Here is a 19,529-nt window from a genome sequence, read left to right on the forward strand (position 1 = left end):
CAAATATGTGGTCAGATGAAACAAAAATTTGTTTTCTTTTCATCTGACTTCACATGGACAAAGATAAGACCTTCTGGAACAAAGTTATGTGGTCAGATGAAACAAAAATTTGTTTTGTTTCATCTGACGTCACATGGACAAAGATAAGACCTTCTGGAACAAATATGTGGTCAGATGAAACAAAAATTTGTTTTGTTTTGTCTGACGTCACATGGACAAAGATAAGACCTTCTGGAACAAAGTTATGTGGTCAGATGAAACAAAAATTTGTTTTGTTTCATCTGACATCACATGGACAAAGATAAGACCTTCTGGAACAAAGTTATGTGGTCAGATGAAACAAAAATTTGTTTTGTTTCATCTGACGTCACATGGACAAAGATAAGACCTTCTGGAACAAAGTTATGTGGTCAGATGAAACAAATTTGTTTTGTTTCATCTGACGTCACATGGACAAAGATAAGACCTTCTGGAACAAAGTTATGTGGTCAGATGAAACAAAAATTTGTTTTGTTTCATCTGACGTCACATGGACAAAGATAAGACCTTCTGGAACAAATATGTGGTCAGATGAAACAAAAATGTGTTTTGTTTCATCTGACGTCACATGGACAAAGATAAGACCTTCTGGAACAAAGTTATGTGGTCAGACGAAACAAAAATCTTTGTTTTGTTTCATCTGACGTCACATGGACAAAGATAAGACCTTCTGGAACAAAGTTATGTGGTCAGATGAAACAAAAAATTGTGTTTTGTTTCATCTGACGTCACATGGACAAAGATAAGACCTTCGGGAACAAAGTTATGTGCTCAGATGAAACAAAAATTTGTTTTGTTTCATTTGACATCACATGGACAAAGATAAGACCTTCTGGAGGAAAGTTCTGTGGTCAGATGAAACAAAAAATTTTTTGTTTCATCTGACGTCACATGGACAAAGATAAGACCTTTTGGAACAAAGTTATGTGGTCAGATGAAACAAAACATTTTGTTTTGTTTCATCTGACGTCACATGGACAAAGATAAGACCTTCTGGAACAAAGTTATGTGGTCAGATGAAACAAACATTTTTGTTTTGTTTCATCTGACGTCACATGGACAAAGATAAGACCTTCTGGAACAAAGTTATGTGGTCAGATGAAACAAAAATTTGTTTTGTTTCATCTGACGTCACATGGACAAAGATAAGACCTTCTGGAACAAAGTTATGTGGTCAGATGAAACAAAAAATGTTATTTTGTTTCATCTGACGTCACATGGACAAAGATAAGACCTGGAACAAAGTTATGTGGTCAGATGAAACTAAAATTTTTGTTTTGTTTCATCTGATGTCACATGGACAAAGATAAGATCTTCTGGAACAAAGTTATGTGGTCAGATGAAACAACAATTTGTTTTGTTTCATTTGACATCACATGGACAAAGATAAGACCTTCTGGAACAAAGTTATGTGGTCAGATGAAACAAAAATTTGTTTTGTTTCATCTGACTTCACATGGACAAAGATAAGACCTTCTAGAACAAATATGTGGTCAGATGAAACAAAAATTTGTTTTGTTTCATCTGACGTCACATGGACAAAGATAAGACCTTCTGGAACAAAGTTATGTGGTCAGATGAAACAAAAATTTGTTTTCTTTTCATCTGACTTCACATGGACAAAGATAAGACCTTCTGGAACAAAGTTATGTGGTCAGATGAAACAAAAATTTGTTTTGTTTCATCTGACGTCACATGGACAAAGATAAGACCTTCTGGAACAAATATGTGGTCAGATGAAACAAAAATGTGTTTTGTTTCGTCTGACGTCACATGGACAAAGATAAGACCTTCTGGAACAAAGTTATGTGGTCAGATGAAACAAAAATTTGTTTTGTTTCATCTGACGTCACATGGACAAAGATAAGACCTTCTGGAACAAAGTTATGTGGTTAGATGAAACAAAAAATTTTGTTTTGTTTTATCTGACGTCACATGGACAAAGATAAGACCTTCTGGAACAAAGTTATGTGGTCAGATGAAACAAAAATTTGTTTTGTTTCATCTGACATCACATGGACAAAAATAAGACCTTCTGGAACAAATATGTGGTCAGATGAAACAAAAATGTGTTTTGTTTCATCTGACGTCACATGGACAAAGATAAGACCTTCTGGAACAAATATGTGGTCAGATGAAACAAAAAATTGTTTTGTTTCATCTGACGTCACGTGGACAAAGATAAGACCTTCTGGAACAAAGTTATGTGGTCAGATGAAACAAAAAAATTTGTTTTGTTTCATCTGACGTCACATGGACAAAGATAAGACCTTCTGGAACAAAGTTATGTGCTCAGATGAAACAAAAATGTTTGTTTTGTTTCATCTGACGTCACATGGACAAAGATAAGACCTTCTGGAACAAATATGTGGTCAGATGAAACAAAAATTTGTTTTGTTTCATCTGACGTCACGTGGACAAAGATAAGACCTTCTGGAACAAAGTTATGTGGTCAGATGAAACAAAACAATTTGTTTTGTTTCATCTGACGTCACATGGACAAAGATAAGACCTTCTGGAGGAAAGTTCTGTGGTCAGATGAAACAAAAATTGAGCTGTTTGACCACAACACCCAGCAATATGTTTGGAGGAGAAAAGGTGAGGCCTTTTAATCCCAGAAACACCATGCCTACCTTCAAGCATGGTGGTGGTAGTATTATTTTTTTAGCTTGGGACTTCCCGCGGACCGGATTTTGGATGCTGGTGCTCCATAGTTTTGGGACCCCTGCGGGTTTGGGCTGAAAACTAAGTGCTGTTGTACTTGTGCAATGTAATACCATACCATACCAAGGGGCCACACAAAGCAGCTGCCCAGTTTTTTTTTTCATGGATCCCCGCATTTCTGGCGGCGCCCCTGCTTATTGGAATACCTTTTCTCTTTTGCCAAGGAAATCGTTTCGCCGCCGTCGACCCAAAATGCGAATAGACCCGTCCAAAGAATCCTTGCGGTCTAATCCTCCAGCCTGAACCACAAAGTGGCCCGCTAACGATGGCAGACTAAGAAGCCAAATTACAGCTCTGTGGACTGTTCAGGGGCCCCGGACTTATTATCTCTGTTCCTTCCCCAGGAGTTTCCAACCTGATTCAACAAGTATGTCGGCTCAACAAGGGATTACGCCACCTCAACCTCTCCAAGACCTCATTGTCCTCCAAAGGTAAGATGCTCTTATTGTTTGGTAGACGCAGTTATGATATCACGGGAGACCGGGCTTTCTGCTCCGCTGCTCCCAGTCTGTGGAACGCTCTCCCTGACCACCTGAGGGTACCACAGACTGTGAATGCTTTAATTTGGGGCGGTATAGCTCGGTTGGTAGAGCGGCCGTGCCAGCAACTTGAGGGTTGCAGGTTCGATCCCCGCTTCCGCCATCCTAGTCACTGCTGTTGTGTCCTTGGGCAAGACACTTTACCCACCTGCTCCCAGTGCCACCCACACTGCTTTAAATGTAACTATGTAAAGCGCTTTTGAGTCACTAGAAAAAAGCGCTATATAAATGTAATTCACTTCACTTTAAAAATGGCTTATAAACCCTTCTTTTTCAAAAAGCCTTTTTTTTTTTTAGATATATGCATACTAGTTCTAGCTATTAGGCTGTTCTATTTATTTATTTATTTATTTTTATACACTGTAGCACTTTGAGGTTTTTTGCTCAATGTAAAGTGCTTTTACAAATCAAATACATTATTATTATTATTATTCGGCTTATTAGATAATTAAATGTGACCTACTTACAGTTTACAACCTTGGTATGGGCTGATCTCCTGAGATTTCAGTAAAACTTGATAATATTCCTATTCTGTCTTGATGGTCCTTCTTACTCAGCATATATGTCATCGAAAGAACTTGGGATTGACCAGTAATTTAGATTCCCTGGGAGGAAGAGCTGGTCGACGCAACAAGGCTTAGGTCAGGCTGATCAGAAAAATAGGTACTAACCAAATACACTGCATAAGAAGGGACTCATAAATAACTGACAGAACGTGTATAAACAATTATATTGTGCTAAAATAAATGAACTCAATTCATAATGAGTATGTTTAACTAGGTTGTCAATAAAATTAAAAATATATAAATGAAAATACAGCTTCGCCACTTTAGTCATAATTTCTGCACTTGAGAAACTTCTTGATGACTCGAGCGCCAGACTTCTTCTGTTTATTCGATGTTGTCATTACTGCCACAAGTGGAGGAATATTGTATTACAACCGAGTACTGCTGCCGCCCATAGAGAACCTGGTTGAGAATCTGATATTTTTGGGACGGTCCTCTAGGGGGTGCTCACTGCCCAGTGGTTAAGAAACACTGCTATACATTTATGGGGCACCTCGGTACGGGCAGAGGTACTCTTTTCTCAACATTTTGACCTCAGGGTCCAACTTTTCCACTAAGGCGAGGCCCCAGGGCCTACTCAAATATTAATACTCCGGACAGGCTAACCTCCTCCAACCTCCGAGTACAAAGCTCCGAAACCACGGGAGACCGAGCTTTCTGCTCCGCCGCTCCCAGTCTGTGAAACGCTCTCCCTGACCACCTGAGGGCACCACAGACTGTGAATGCTTTAAAAAAAGGCTTAAAAACCCTTCTTTTTTTTTTAAAACAACCTTTTTTTAGATATATGCGTGCTAGTTCTAGCTATTAGGCTGTATCTTTTTATTTTTTAATACACTTTGAGGTTGTTTGCTCAATGTAAAGTGCTTTTACAAATAAAATCCATTATTATTATTATTAGGCTAATTAGATAATTATATGTGACCTACTTATAGTTTACAACCTTGTCAAATGTTATGAAACCATGTGTTAATCTCAAAGATTATTTTTTATTTTTAACACATAAAAATGAAGGCTTAGGTCAGGCTGATTAGAAAAATAGGTACTAACCAAATATACTGCATAAGAAGGGACTCATAAATAACTGACAGAACACGTATAAACAATTATATTGTGCTAAAATTAATGAACCCAATTCATAATGAGTATGTTTAACTAGGTTGTCAATAAAATTGAAAATGTATAAATGAAAATACAGCTTCGCCACTTTAGTCATAATTTCTGCACTTGAGAAACTTCTTGATGACTCTAGCGCCAGACTTCTTCTGTTTGTTCGATGTTGTCATTACTGCCACAAGTGGCGGGAAATTGTATTACAACCGAGTACTGCTGCCGCCCATAGAGAACCCGGCTGAGAATCTGATATTTTTGGGACGGTCTTCTAGGGGGCGCTCACGGCCCAGTGGTTAAGAAACACTGCTATACATTTATGGGGCAGGCTAACCTCTTCCAATCTCTGAGGACAGAGCTACGAACAATGGGAGACCGGGCTTTCTGCTCCGCCGCTCCCAGTCTGTGGAACGCTCTCCCTGACCACCTGAGGGCACCACCGACTGTGAATGCTTTTAAAAAAGGCTTAAAAACCCTTTTTTTGTAAAAAAAAAAAAAAAAAAAAAAAGCCTTTTTTTTAGATATATGCATACTAGTTCTAGCTATTAGACTGTTCTAGTTTTTATTTTTATTTATTCTTTATCATCTTTTTATTTATTTTTTTAATGCACTGTAGCACTTTGAGGTTGTTTGCTCAATGTAAAGTGCTTTTTTACAAATAAAATCTATTATTATTATTATCATTATTATTATACTGAATTATTATCTCACTCTATAATTTTATTTGACCTACTTACAATGCTGAAGAAACAAGTCAGAAAACCAACAAATGTAGCTGAATTTTGTCAAGAGGAGTGGTCAACAATTCATAGTATGACTATTTCATTTATCTATTAAGACTTCTCTCTCCCGCTATGAACGTCGTCACCGAGGAGCTGTCCGTCTCATATACTTACTGACGTCATGCATGGGCTTCTAAAGCTTTCATTCGGGGGCAGCTGATGGATGCAGAGGGGATTGGACGGCCTTTCCCCCCCTCCTCCTTCCCTCATTTCCCTCCGAATTGCTGCAAATTAGGGATGAAAAGATTAGCGTTTCGCCCAGCTTCAGGGGGACTGGCGTCGTCCCAAAAAACCCGGAGAACCGAGCTAAATTCGGCTTAGTAGACACACTGTCATCGGCGTTTGGTACGATTGTGTCCAAAATAGTTAAAATGATGCACGTATTGATTGCAGTACAACAATCCTCACTATAAATGACTTGTTTGGTTACATTTTTTCCAGCATCGTTATTATGTCGCTTGTTTTAATCCACATGGCGTGCTGTGCTTGGCGCTATTTTGCCCTTTTGATGATTTTTAATGAGGACTCCCATCGGGTGTAACGGCAGTCATCTCGTTTTAGACCAGCGTATCTTTTTTGTTCCAGTTTTTTTAGAGCAAGGGAGGATTGGCGGGCTTCGTCCAAAAATACGGGTTTAATGTTAGCCAGCAATGCCAGCTCAAGTGTCCCTGATGGATTATTTAGCTTTTCGTGGCTATTCCTTTTATCGGGTTTTTTGTATTTAATCGCCGGGAAGTTGTTACTAAAAGATGATTTTCTGATGATTACACTTTAGGGGTGAAACAATACCAGCAGTACCGTATTTTCCAGTATATGTGTGTATATATATATATATATATATATATATATATATATATATTTATATATATATATATATATATATATCTATATCTCCTCTCTGAGCTGCCACCTTACCGTGGTAGAGGAGTTTGCGTGTCCCAATGATCCTAGGAGCTATGTTGTCCGGGGGTTTCTATGCCCCCTGGTAGGGTCTCCCAAGGCAAACTGGTCCTAGGTGAGGGATCAGACAAAGAGCAGCTCGAAGACCTCGATGAAGAACACAAACCAAGGACCCAGATTTCCCTCGCCCGGACGCGGGTCACCGGGGCCCCCCTCTGGAGCCAGGCCCGTAGGTGGGGCACGATGGCGAGCGCCTGGTGGCCGGGCCTGTCCCCATGGGGCCCGGCCGGGCACAGCCCGAAGAGGCAACGTGGGTCCCCCCTCCAATGGGCTCACCACCCATAGCAGGGGCCATAGAGGTCGGGTGCAGTGTGAGCTGGGCGGCAGCCGAGGGCAGGGCACTTGGCGGTCCGATCCTCGGCTACATAAGCTGGCTCTTGGGACGTGGAACGTCACTTCGCTGGGGGGGAAGGAGCCTGAGCTAGTGCGTGAGGTGGAGAAGTTCCGGCTCACTTCGACGCACAGCAAGGGCTCTGGAACCACTTCTCTTGAGAGGGGCTGGACTCTCTTCCACTCTGGCGTTGCCGGCAGTGAGAGGCGACGGGCTGGGGTGGCAATTCTTGTTGCCCCTCGGCTCAAAGCCTGCACGTTGGAGTTCAACCCGGTGGACGAGAGGGTAGCTTCCCTCCGCCTTCGGGTGGGGGGACGGGTCCTGACTATTGTTTGCGTTTACGCGCCAAACAGCAGCTCAGAGTACCCACTCTTTTTGGATTCACTCGAGGGAGTACTGGAGGGTGCTCCCCCGGGTGATTCCCTCGTTCTACTGGGGGACTTCAACGCTCATGTTGGCGGCGACAGTGAAACCTGGAGAGGTGTGATTGGGAAGAATGGCCGCCCGGATCTGAACCCGAGTGGTGTTCTGTTATTGGACTTTTGTGCTCGTCACAGATTGTCGATAACAAACACCATGTTCAAACATAAGGGTGTCCATATGTGCACTTGGCACCAGGACACCCTAGGCCGCAGTTCCATGATCGACTTTGTAGTTGTGTCATCGGATTTGCGGCCTCATGTTTTGGACACTCGGGTGAAGAGAGGGGCGGAGCTTTCTACCGATCACCACCTGGTGGTGAGTTGGCTGCGATGGTGGGGGAGGATGCCGGACAGACCTGGCAGGCCCAAACGCATTGTGAGGGTTTGCTGGGAACGCCTGGCAGAGTCTCCTGTCAGAGAGAGTTTCAATTCCCACCTCCGGAAGAACTTTGAACATGTCACGAGGGAGGTGCTGGACATTGAGTCCGAGTGGACAATGTTCCGTACCTCTATTGTCGAGGCGGCCGATTGGAGCTGTGGCCGCAAGGTAGTTGGTGCCTGTCGTGGCGGTAATCCTAGAACCCGTTGGTGGACGCCGGCGGTGAGGGATGCCGTCAGGCTGAAGAAGGAGTCCTATCGGGTTCTTTTAGCTCATGGGACTCCTGAGGCAGAAGACAGGTACCGACAGGCCAAGCGGTGTGCGGCTTCAGCGGTCGCGGAGGCAAAAACTCGGACATGGGAGGAGTTCGGGGAGGCCATGGAAAAAGAATTCCGGACGGCTTCGAAGCAATTCTGGACCACCATCCGCCGCCTCAGGAAGGGGAAGCAGTGCAGTGTCAACACCGTGTATGGTGGGGATGGTGCTCTGCTGACCTCGACTGCGGATGTTGTGGATCGGTGGAGGGAATACTTCGAAGACCTCCTCAATCCTACCAGCACGTCTTCCTATGAGGAAGCAGGGCCTGGGGAATCTGTGGTGGGCTCTCCTATTTCTGGGGCTGAGGTTGCCGAGGTAGTTAAAAAGCTCCTCGGTGGCAAGGCCCCGGGGGTGGATGAGATCCGCCCGGAGTTCCTTAAGGCTCTGGATGTTGTGGGGCTGTCTTGGTTGACAAGACTCTGCAACATCGCGTGGACATCGCGGGCGGTACCTCTGGATTGGCAGACCGGGGTGGTGGTTCCTCTCTTTAAGAAGGGGAACCGGAGGGTGTGTTCCAACTATCGTGGGATCACACTCCTCAGCCTTCCCGGTAAGGTCTATTCAGGTGTACTGGAGAGGAGGCTACGCCGGATAGTCGAACCTCGGATTCAGGAGGAACAGTGTGGTTTTCGTCCTGGTCGTGGAACTGTGGACCAGCTCTATACTCTCGGCAGGGTCCTTGAGGGTGCATGGGAGTTTGCCCAACCAGTCTACATGTGCTTTGTGGACTTGGAGAAGGCATTCGACCGTGTACCCCGGGAAGTCCTGTGGGGAGTGCTCAGAGAGTATGGGGTAACGGACTGTCTTATTGTGGCAGTCCGCTCCCTGTATAATCAGTGTCAGAGCTTGGTCCGCATTGCCGGCAGTAAGTCGGACACGTTTCCAGTGAGGGTTGGACTCCGCCAAGGCTGCCCTTTGTCACCGATTCTGTTCATAACCTTTATGGACAGAATTCTAGGCGCAGTCAGGGCGTTGAGGGGATCTGGTTTGGTGGCTGCAGGATTAGGTCACTGCTATTTGCAGATGATGTGGTCCTGATGGCTTCCTCCGGCCAAGATCTTCAGCTCTCACTGGATTGGTTCGCAGCCGAGTGTGAAGCGACTGGGATGGGAATCAGCACCTCCAAGTCCGAGTCCATGGTTCTCTCCCGGAAAAGGGTGGAGTGCCATCTCCGGGTTGGGGAGGAGATCTTGCCCCAAGTGGAGGAGTTCAAGTACCTCGGAGTCTTGTTCACGAGTGGGGGAAGAGTGGATCGTGAGATCGACAGGCGGATCGGTGCGGCGTCTTCAGTAATGCGGACGCTGTATCGATCCGTTGTGGTGAAGAAGGAGCTGAGCCGGAAGGCAAAGCTCTCGATTTACCGGTCGATCTACGTTCCCATCCTCACCTATGGTCATGAGCTTTGGGTCATGACCGAAAGGACAAGATCACGGGTACAAGCGGCCGAAATGAGTTTCCTCCGCCGAGTGGCGGGGCTCTCCCTTAGAGATAGGGTGAGAAGCTCTGTCATTCGGGGGGAGCTCAAAGTAAAGCCGCTGCTCCTCCACAGCGAGAGGAGCCAGATGAGGTGGTTCGGGCATCTGGTCAGGATGCCACCCGAACGCCTCCCTAGGAAGGTGTTTCGGGCACGTCCGACCGGTAGGAGGCCACGGGGAAGACCCAGGACACGCTGGGAAGACTATCTCTCCCGGCTGGCCTGGGAACGCCTTGGGATCCCCCGGGAGGAGCTGGACGAAGTGGCTGGGGAGAGGGAAGTCTGGGCTTCCCTGCTTAAGCTGCTGCCCCCGCGACCCGACCTCGGATAAGCGGAAGATGGATGGATGGATGGATGGATATATATATATATATATATATATATATATATATATATATATATATATATATATATATATATATATATATATATATATAAAAGCCGCAACCCTCTAATTTTAAGAGAAGCAAATGTTTTTTTCCATATATTTTTTCCATACATACCTTGTGAAATGAGGTATTTACACGTAAACATATTGCAAATGTTTATTTACATACCTTGATTGTTTCCAAACGGCGCCTGGAACAAGGCAGTAAAATGGGTGATCAAACAAAACAGAAGCTGCGGAAGCTAGCGCTCCAATCAGCTTAACAGAACTCCATGATAAAGTTTTGGGGAATTTACGATACTAAAACAATACAAAAATAATGGCATTGTAAGTTAATAATACAAACAAAGACACTCATAAACGTGTTAGCATATTTAATGACATTACGATAGCATGAAAAAATATGCATGAAATAATGTCCAAACGGTGCCTGGAACAATGCAGTTAAACGGCTGATCAAACAAAACAAAAGCTGCGGAAGCTAGCGCTCCAATCAGCTTAACAGAACTCCATGATAGCGTTTTGGGGAATTTACGATACTAAAACAATACAAAAATAATGGCATTGTAAGTTAATAATACTAACAAAGACACTCGTAAACGTGTTAGCATATTTAATGACATTACGATAGCATGAAAAAATATGCATGAAATAATGTCCAAACGGTGCCTGGAACAATGCAGTAAAACGGCTGATCAAACAAAACAGAAGCTGCAGAAGCTCGCTCTCCAATCAGCTTAACAGAACTCCACGATAACGTTTTGGTGATTTCTAAAACAATACAAAAATAATGCCAATGTAAGTTAATAATGCTAACAAAGACACTTGTAAACATGTTAGCATATTAGCTAATGTTAATGGCAATAGCTTATTACATTACGATAGCAGAAACATTTAAATATGCATAAAAACATATCCAAACTGGGCCTGGAACAATGCAGTAAAACGGCTGATCAAACAAAACAAGCTGCAGAAGCTAGCTCTCCAATCAGCTTAACAGAACTCCACGATAACGTTTTGGTGATTTCTAAAACAATACAAAAATAATGCCAATGTAAGTTAATAATGCTAACAAAGACACTCGTAAACGTGTTAGCACATTAGCTAATATTAATGGCGATAGCTTATTACATTACGATAGCAGAAACATTTAAATATGCATGAAAACATATCCAAACGGGGCCTGGAACAAGGCAGTAAAACGAATGATCAAACAAAACAGAAGCTGCAGAAGCTCGCTCTTCAATCAGCTTAACAGAACTCCACGATAACGTTTTGGTGATTTCTAAAACAATACAAAAATAATGCCAATGTAAGTTAATAATGCTAACAAAGACACTCGTATACGTGTTAGCATATTAGCTCATGTTAATGGCGATAGCTTATTACATTACGATAGCAGAAACATTTAAATATGCATGAAAACATATCCGAACGGTGCCTGGAACAAGGCAGTTAAACGGCTGATCAAACAAAACAGAAGCGAGCTCTTCAATCAGCTTAACAGAACTCCACGATAACGTTTTGGTGATTTCTAAAACAATACTAAAATAATGCCAATGTAAGTTAATAATGCTAAGAAAGACACTCGTAAATGTGTTAGCATATTAGCTCATGTTAATGGCGATAGCTTATTACATTACGATAGCAGAAACATTTAAATATGCATAAAAACATATCCAAACGGGGCCTGGAACAAGGCAGTAAAACGGCTGATCAAACAAAACAAGCTGCGGAAGCCAGCTCTCCAATCAGCTTAACAGAACTCCACGATAACGTTTTGGTGATTTCTAAAACAATACAAAAATAATGCCAATGTAAGTTAATAATGCTAAGAAAGACACTCGTAAACGTGTTAGCATATTAGCTCATGTTAATGGCGATAGCTTATTACATTACGATAGCAGAAACATTTAAATATGCATGAAAACATATCCGAACGGGGCCTGGAACAATGCAGTAAAACGGCTGATCAAACAAAACAGAAGCTGCAGAAGCTCGCTCTCCAATCAGCTTAACAGAACTCCACGATAACGTTTTGGTGATTTCTAAAACAATACAAAAATAATGCCAATGTAAGTTAATAATGCTAACAAAGACACTCGTAAACGTTTTAGCATATTTAATGACATTACGATAGCATGAAAAAATATGCATGAAATAATGTTCAAACAGTGCCTGGAACAATGCAGTAAAACGGCTGAACAAACAAAACAGAAGCTGCAGAAGCTAGCTCTCCAATCAGCTTAACAGAACTCCACGATAACGTTTTGGTGATTTCTAAAACAATACAAAAATAATGCCAATGTAAGTTAATAATGCTAACAAAGACACTCGTAAATGTGTTAGCATATTTAATGACATTACGATAGCATGAAAAAATATGCATGAAATAATGTTCAAACGGTGCCTGGAACAAGGCAGTAAAACGGCTGATCAAACAAAACAGAAGCTGCAGAAGCCAGCTCTCCAATTAGCTTAACAGAACTCCACGATAACGTTTTGGTGATTTCTAAAACTATACAAAAATAATGCCAATGTAAGTTAATAATGCTAACAAAGACATTCGTAAACGTGTTAGCACATTAGCTAATGTTAATGGCGATAGCTTATTGCATTACAATAGCAGAAACATTTAAATATGCATGAAAACATATCCGAACGGTGCCTGGAACAAGGCAGTAAAATGGCTGATCAAACAAAACAGAAGCCCCGAGCTGTGGAAGCTAGCCCTCCAATCATCTTAACAGAACTCCACGATAACGTTTTGGGGAATTTACAATACTAAAACAATACAAAAATAATGGCATTGTAAGTTAATAATACTAACAAAGACACTCGTAAACGTGTTAGCATATTTAATGACATTACGATAGCATGAAAAAATATGCATGAAATAATGTCCAAACGGTGCCTGGAAGAAGGCAGTCAAACGGCTGATCAAACAAAACAGAAGCTGCAGAAGCGAGCTCTCCGATCAGCTAAACAGAACTCCACGATAACGTTTTGGTGATTTCTAAAACAATACAAAAATAATGCCAATGTAAGTTAATAATGCTAACAAAGACACTCGTAAACGTGTTAGCATATTAGCTCATGTTAATGGCGATAGCTTATTACATTACGATAGCAGAAACATTTAAATATGCATGAAAACATATCCGAACGAGGCCTGGAACAAGGCAGTAAAACGGCTGATCAAACAAAACAGAAGCTGCAGAAGCTAGCTCTCCAATCAGCTTAACAGAACTCCACGATAACGTTTTGGTGATTTCTAAAACAATACAAAAATGATGCCAATGTAAGTTAATAATGGTAACAAAGACACTCGTAAACGTGTTAGCATATTAGGAACAAATATGCATGAAAACATATCTGAACGGGGCCTGGAACAATGCAGTAAAACGGCTGATCAAACATAACAGAAGCTGCAGAAGCTAGTTCTCCAATCAGCTTAACAGAACTCCACGATAACGTTTTGGTGTTTTCTAAAACAATACAAAAATAATGCCAATGTAAGTTAATAATGCTAACAAAGACACTCGTAAACGTGTTAGCACATTAGCTAATGTTAATGGCGATAGCTTATTACATTACGATAGCAGAAACATTTAAATATGCATGAAAACATATCCGAACGGTGCCTGGAACAAGGCAGTTAAACGGCTGATCCAACAAAACAGAAGCTGCAGAAGCGAGCTCTTCGATCAGCTTAACAGAACTCCACGACAACGTTTTGGTGATTTCTAAAACAATACAAAAATAATGCCAATGTAAGTTAATAATGCTAACAAAGACACTCGTAAACGTGTTAGCATATTTGGAACAAATATGCATGAAAACATATCCAAACGGGGCCTGGAACAAGGCAGTAAAAACGGCTGATCAAACAAAACAGAAGCTGCAGAAGCTAGCTCTCCAATCAGCTTAACAGAACTCCACGATAACGTTTTGGTGATTTCTAAAACAATACAAAAATAATGCCAATGTAAGTTAAGAATGCTAACAAAGACACTCGTAAACATGTTAGCATATTAGGAACAAATATTCATGAAAACATATCCAAACGGGGCCTGGAACAAGGCAGTAAAACGAATGATCAAACAAAACAGAAGCTGCAGAAGCTAGCTCTCCAATCAGCTTAACAGAACTCCACGATAACGTTTTGGTGATTTCTAAAACAATACAAAAATAATGCCAATGTAAGTTAATAATGCTAACAAAGACACTCGTAAACGTGTTTGCATATTAGCTAATGTTAATGGCGATAGCTTATTACATTACGATAGCAGAAACATTTAAATATGCATGAAAACATATCCAAACGCGGCCTGGAACAAGGCAGTAAAACGGCTGATCAAACAAAACAAAAGCTGCAGAAGCGAACACTCCAATCAGCTTAACAGAACTCCACGATAACGTTTTGGTGATTTCTAAAACAATACAAAAATAATGGCATTGTAAGTTAATAATACTAACAAAGACATTCGTAAACGTGTTATCATATTTAATGACATTACGATAGCATGAAAAAATATGCATGAAATAATGTCCAAACGGTGCCTGGAACAATGCAGTAAAACGGCTGATCAAACAAAACAGAAGCTGCGGAAGCTAGCCCTCCAATCACCTTAACAGAACTCCAATATAATGTTTTGGTGATTTCTAAAACAATACAAAAATAATGCCAATGTAAGTTAATAATACTAACAAAGACACTCGTAAACGTGTTAGCATATTACTTTTTACACCAAAATGCGTCCGTTCTCCCTTTTCTGTCTACACACTGTGTCTGCTTGTAAGTACTCTGTGTGTGCGCGCTGCCGAACATGCTCCTCTGCTCGTAAAAACCAGCAATGTCACCACGTGACGACGGTGGAGTTGGTGGTGGACCGGTACTTTTTAGATGCGGTATAGTACCGGATATGATTCATTAGTACCGCGGTACTATACTAGTACCGGTATATCGTACAACACTAGTCTGCAGTTTATTTTGATGCGTCTAACCTCACCTTTCCGTGGTCTCCCTCATAGGTGTGGTGTCCCTGTCCCAGGCTTTGTGCTCCAGTGACGACTACTCCAACTCCCTGCTGCACCTGGACCTCAGTAAAAACCCCGGGGTTCTGTTCGGGGAGGACGCCACGGTGAGGCTTTTTTTTTATTTGCCATCAAACGGTACATTTCATCACATTGGTATGGCAACACCAGCGGTCTTTTCTCCACCCCTGCAGAATCTCTACCTGTTCCTCGCCCAGCCCAACTGCCTGGTCCACTTGGACCTGTCTGGAACGGACTGCACCGTGGACTCGGTTGGTTGATCTCATATTTGGATTCTTGAAGGGTGGGCGCAGCGTGCGGAATGCAGATCAGCCTGCCGCAAAAAACGCATTCATTAGAGAACTTAGGTGCACTGAGCTGAAATTTTTTTTTAAGTGTCCAAAAGTCGGGATTTTTTTCTAAATGTCAAAAAGTCGGGATTTTTTCTCTGTGTCAAAACGTCGGGGTTTTTTCTAAGTGTCCAAAAGTCGGGATTTTTTCTAAGTGTCCAAAATGTCGGGATTTTTTCTAAGTGTCCAAAAATCAGGATTTTTTCTCAGTGTCAAAAAGTCCGGATTTTTTCTGTGTCAAAAGTCCGGATTTTTTCTGTGTCAAAAGTCCGGATTTTTTCTAAGTGTCAAAACGTCGGGATTTTTTCTAAGTGTCAAAACGTCGGGGTTTTTCTAAGTGTCAAAAAGTCGGGATTTTTTCTGTCAAAAGTCGGGATTTTTTCCTAAGTGTCAAAACGTCGGGATTTTTTCTAAGTGTCAAACAGTGGGGATTTTTTCTAAGTGGCAAAAAGTCGGGATTTTTTCTATATGTCAAAAAGTCGGGATTTTTTCTATATGTCAAAAAGTCGGGATTTTTTCTATATGTCAAAAAGTCGGGATTTTTTCTATATGTCAAAAAATCGGGATTTTTTCTATATGTCAAAAAATCGGGATTTTTTCAAAGTGTCCAAAAATCAGTATTTTTTCTAAGTTTCCAAAAGTCAGGATTTTTTCTAAGTGTATAAAAGTCGGGATTTTTTCTAAGTGTCCAAAAATCGGGATTTTTTCTAAGTGTCCAAAAGTCGGGATTTTTTTCTAAGTGTCCAAAAATGGGTATTTTTTCTAAGTGTCAAAAAGTCCGGATTTTTTCTATGTGTCAAAAGTCGGGATTTTTTCGAAGTGTCAAAACGTCGGGATTTTTTCGAAGTGTCAAAACGTCGGGGTTTTTCTAAGTGTCAAAAAGTCGGGATTTTTTCTGTGTCAAAAGTTGGGATTTTTTCTAAGTGTCAAAACGTCGGGATTTTTTCTAAGTGTCAAAACGTGGGGATTTTTTCTAAGTGTCAAAACGTGGGGATTTTTTCTAAGTGTCAAAACGTGGGGATTTTTTCTAAGTGGCAAAAAGTCGGGATTTTTTCTATATGGCAAAAAGTCGGGATTTTTTCAGTGTCCAAAAATCAGTATTTTTTCTAAGTTTCCAAAAGTCAGGATTTTTTCTAAGTGTATAAAAATCGGGATTTTTTCTAAGTGTCCAAAAGTCGGGATTTTTTCGAAGTGTCAAAACGTCGGGATTTTTTCGAAGTGTCAAACAGTGGGGATTTTTTCTAAGTGTCAAACAGTGGGGATTTTTTCTAAGTGTCAAAAAATCGGGTTTTTTTTCTAAGTGTCCAAAAGTCGGGATTTTTTCTAAGTGTCCAAAAATCTTGATTTTTTTCTCAGTGTCCAAAAGTCGGGATTTTTTTCTAAGTGTCCAAAAATGGGTATTTTTTCTAAGTGTCAAAAAGTCCGGATTTTTTCTGTGTCAAAAGTCGGGATTTTTTCCAAGTGTCAAAACGTCGGGGTTTTTTCATAGTGTCAAAACGTCGGGGTTTTTTCATAGTGTCAAAACGTTGGGATTTTTTTGTAAGTGTCCAAAAATGGGTATTTTTTCTAAGTGTCAAAAAGTCCGGATTTTTTCTGTGTCAAAAATCGGGATTTTTTCTAAGTGTCAAGACGTCGGGATTTTTTCTAAGTGTCAAGACGTCGGGATTTTTTCGAAGTGTCAAAACGTGGGAATTTTTTCTAAGTGTCAAACAGTGGGGATTTTTTCTAAATGTCAAAAAGTCGGGATTTTTTCTATATGTCAAAAAGTCGGGATTTTTTCTATATGTCAAAAAATCTGGATTTTTTCAAAGTGTCCAAAAATCAGGATTTTTTCTAAGTGTATAAAAGTCTGGATTTTTTTCTAAGTGTCCAAAAATCTGGATTTTTTCTAAGTCTCCAAAAGTCAGGATTTTTTCTAAGTGTATAAAAGTCTGGATTTTTTCTAAGTGTCAAAAAGTCGGGATTTTTTCTAAATGTTAAAAAGTCGGGATTTTTTCTCTGTGTCAAAGCGTCGGGATTTTTTCTAAGTGTCCAAAAATCTGGAATTTTTCTCAGTGTCCAAAAATGGGTATTTTTTCTAAGTGTCAAAAAGTCGGGATTTTTTCTATGTGTCAAAAGTCGGGATTTTTTCTAAGTGTCAAAACGTCGGGATTTTTTCTAAGTGTCAAAACGTCGGGATTTTTTCTAAGTGTCAAAACGTCGGGATTTTTTCTAAGTGTCAAAACGTCGGGATTTTTTCGAAGTGTCAAAAAGTCGGGATTTTTTCTAAATGTCAAAAAGTCGGGATTTTTTCTAAATGTCAAAAAGTCGGGATTTTTTCTATATGTCAAAAAATCTGGATTTTTTTCAAAGTGTCCAAAAATCTGGATTTTTTCTAAGTGTATAAAAGTCTGGATTTTTTCTAAGTGTCCAAAAGTCGGGATTTTTTCTAAGTGTTAAAACGTCAGAATTTTTTCTAAGTGTCAAAACGTCGGGATTTTAAAGTCATTTTTTTTCCTGTAAAATCTACAGTGTTCTTTTTTTTACAACATAAAGTAATAGAGTACAGCTGTGTTTTTCCTACTGTAAATTGTAGTGGGTTTTTTTTTTTAATGTTTTTTTACAACATATTAGTGTTTTTACATTACTTTAATTCCATTTACAGTAAGATACCGTAAAAACAGCCAGAGATTTTCCGGTAAAAAAAACTGGCAGCTCAGTCGAAAGAATTTTGATGTTAAAAAAAAAAAAAAAAGGTTTTGTTTTTCAATTTTCCAGACCATAGGGCGCACCGGATTTATAAGGCGCACTGCTGATGGGCGGGTGTGGGACAATGCAGTAAAACGGCTGATCAAACAAAACAGAAGCCCCGAGCTGCAATACAATACAAAAATATGTTTTTTAAGTGTCAAAAAGTCCAGGCAAAAGCTGATTTTCAAGTTAAAAGCTGATTTTCAAAGCAAAAGCCGAATTTTTTTATTTATTTTTTTACAACATATTAGTGTTTTTGAATTGTTTTGTAAATTCTGGCAACTGAGCTGCCATTTTTTGTACAGTAAGACACTGTAAAATCTGTTCTGAGTGTCAAAAAGTCTGGATTTTATTCCAAGTGTCAAAAAGTCTGGATTTTTTTCTTCTAAGTGTCAAAAAGTCAAGGCAAAAGCTGATTTTCAAGGTCAAATCTGATTTTCAAGGCAAAAGCTAATTTCAATTTTTTACTGTAACATCTACAGTGTTTTTTGTATGACAAAGTAATACAGCAAATGGGGAAAAAGTACTTTTTTTCCACTGTATTTTTTTTTTTTTTTATAACTTTTTGATTTTTTTTTTTTAATTTTGGCAACTGAGCTGCCTTTTTTTGTTCTTTTTTTTTTTTTACTTTAATTCCATTTACAGTAAGACACTGTAAAATATGTTCTAAGTGTCAAAAAGTCTGGATTGTTTTTCTAAGTGTCAAAAAGTCAAGGCAAAGCTGATTTTCAAGGTGAAAACTGATTTTCAAGGTAAAAACTGATTTTTAAGGCAAAAGCTGATTTTTTTTTTTTTTTTTTTTTTTTTTTTTACAACATATTTGTGTTTTTGAATTTTTTTGTAAATTCTGGCAACTAAGCTGCCATTTTTTTAACTTTTTTTTTTACTTTAATTCCATTTACAGTAAGACACCGTAAAATCTGTTCTAAGTGTCAAAAAGTCAAGCTTAAACCTGATTTTCAAGGTAAAAGCTGATTTTCAAGGCAAAAGCTGATTTTAATTTTTTTTAATTTTTTTTACAACATTGTTTTTGAAATTTTTTTAACTGAGCTGCCATTTTTTTAAAACTTTTTTTTACTTTAATTCCATGTACAGTAAGACACCGTAAAATATGTTGTAAGTGTCAAAAAGTCTGGATTTTTTTTCTAATTGTAAAAAAAGTCTGGATTTTTCTTTAATTGTCAAAAAGTTAAGGCAAAAGCTGATATTGAAGGCAAATGCCAATTTTTTTTAGATAAAGTCAGTTTTTTACTGTAACATCTACAGTGTTTTTGTTTTTTTTACAACAAAGTACTACAGTAAATGGAAAAGAGTACAGCTGGGTTTTTCCTACTGTAAATTTTTTAATTTTTTAATTTAAAAAAAAAATGTTTTACAACATAG

General features: G+C 39.9%; 1 protein-coding gene across 10 annotated transcripts in view; it reads left to right on the forward strand.

The window, feature by feature from the left end:
• The window catches only part of carmil3 (capping protein regulator and myosin 1 linker 3), a 265,948-nt gene that overhangs the window by 137,948 nt on the left and 108,471 nt on the right, over positions 1-19,529 (forward strand). For all 10 annotated transcript variants that reach the window (XM_061935936.1, XM_061935943.1, XM_061935994.1 and 7 more), the window contains 3 exons: positions 3,108-3,194; positions 15,064-15,173; positions 15,261-15,338. In XM_061935936.1, the coding sequence (XP_061791920.1) occupies positions 3,108-3,194; positions 15,064-15,173; positions 15,261-15,338 (275 nt within the window). The remainder of the gene's footprint in view (positions 1-3,107; positions 3,195-15,063; positions 15,174-15,260; positions 15,339-19,529) is intronic.

This window comes from Nerophis lumbriciformis, linkage group LG03 (genome assembly GCF_033978685.3).
Source record: "Nerophis lumbriciformis linkage group LG03, RoL_Nlum_v2.1, whole genome shotgun sequence".
NCBI lineage: Eukaryota > Metazoa > Chordata > Actinopteri > Syngnathiformes > Syngnathidae > Nerophis > Nerophis lumbriciformis.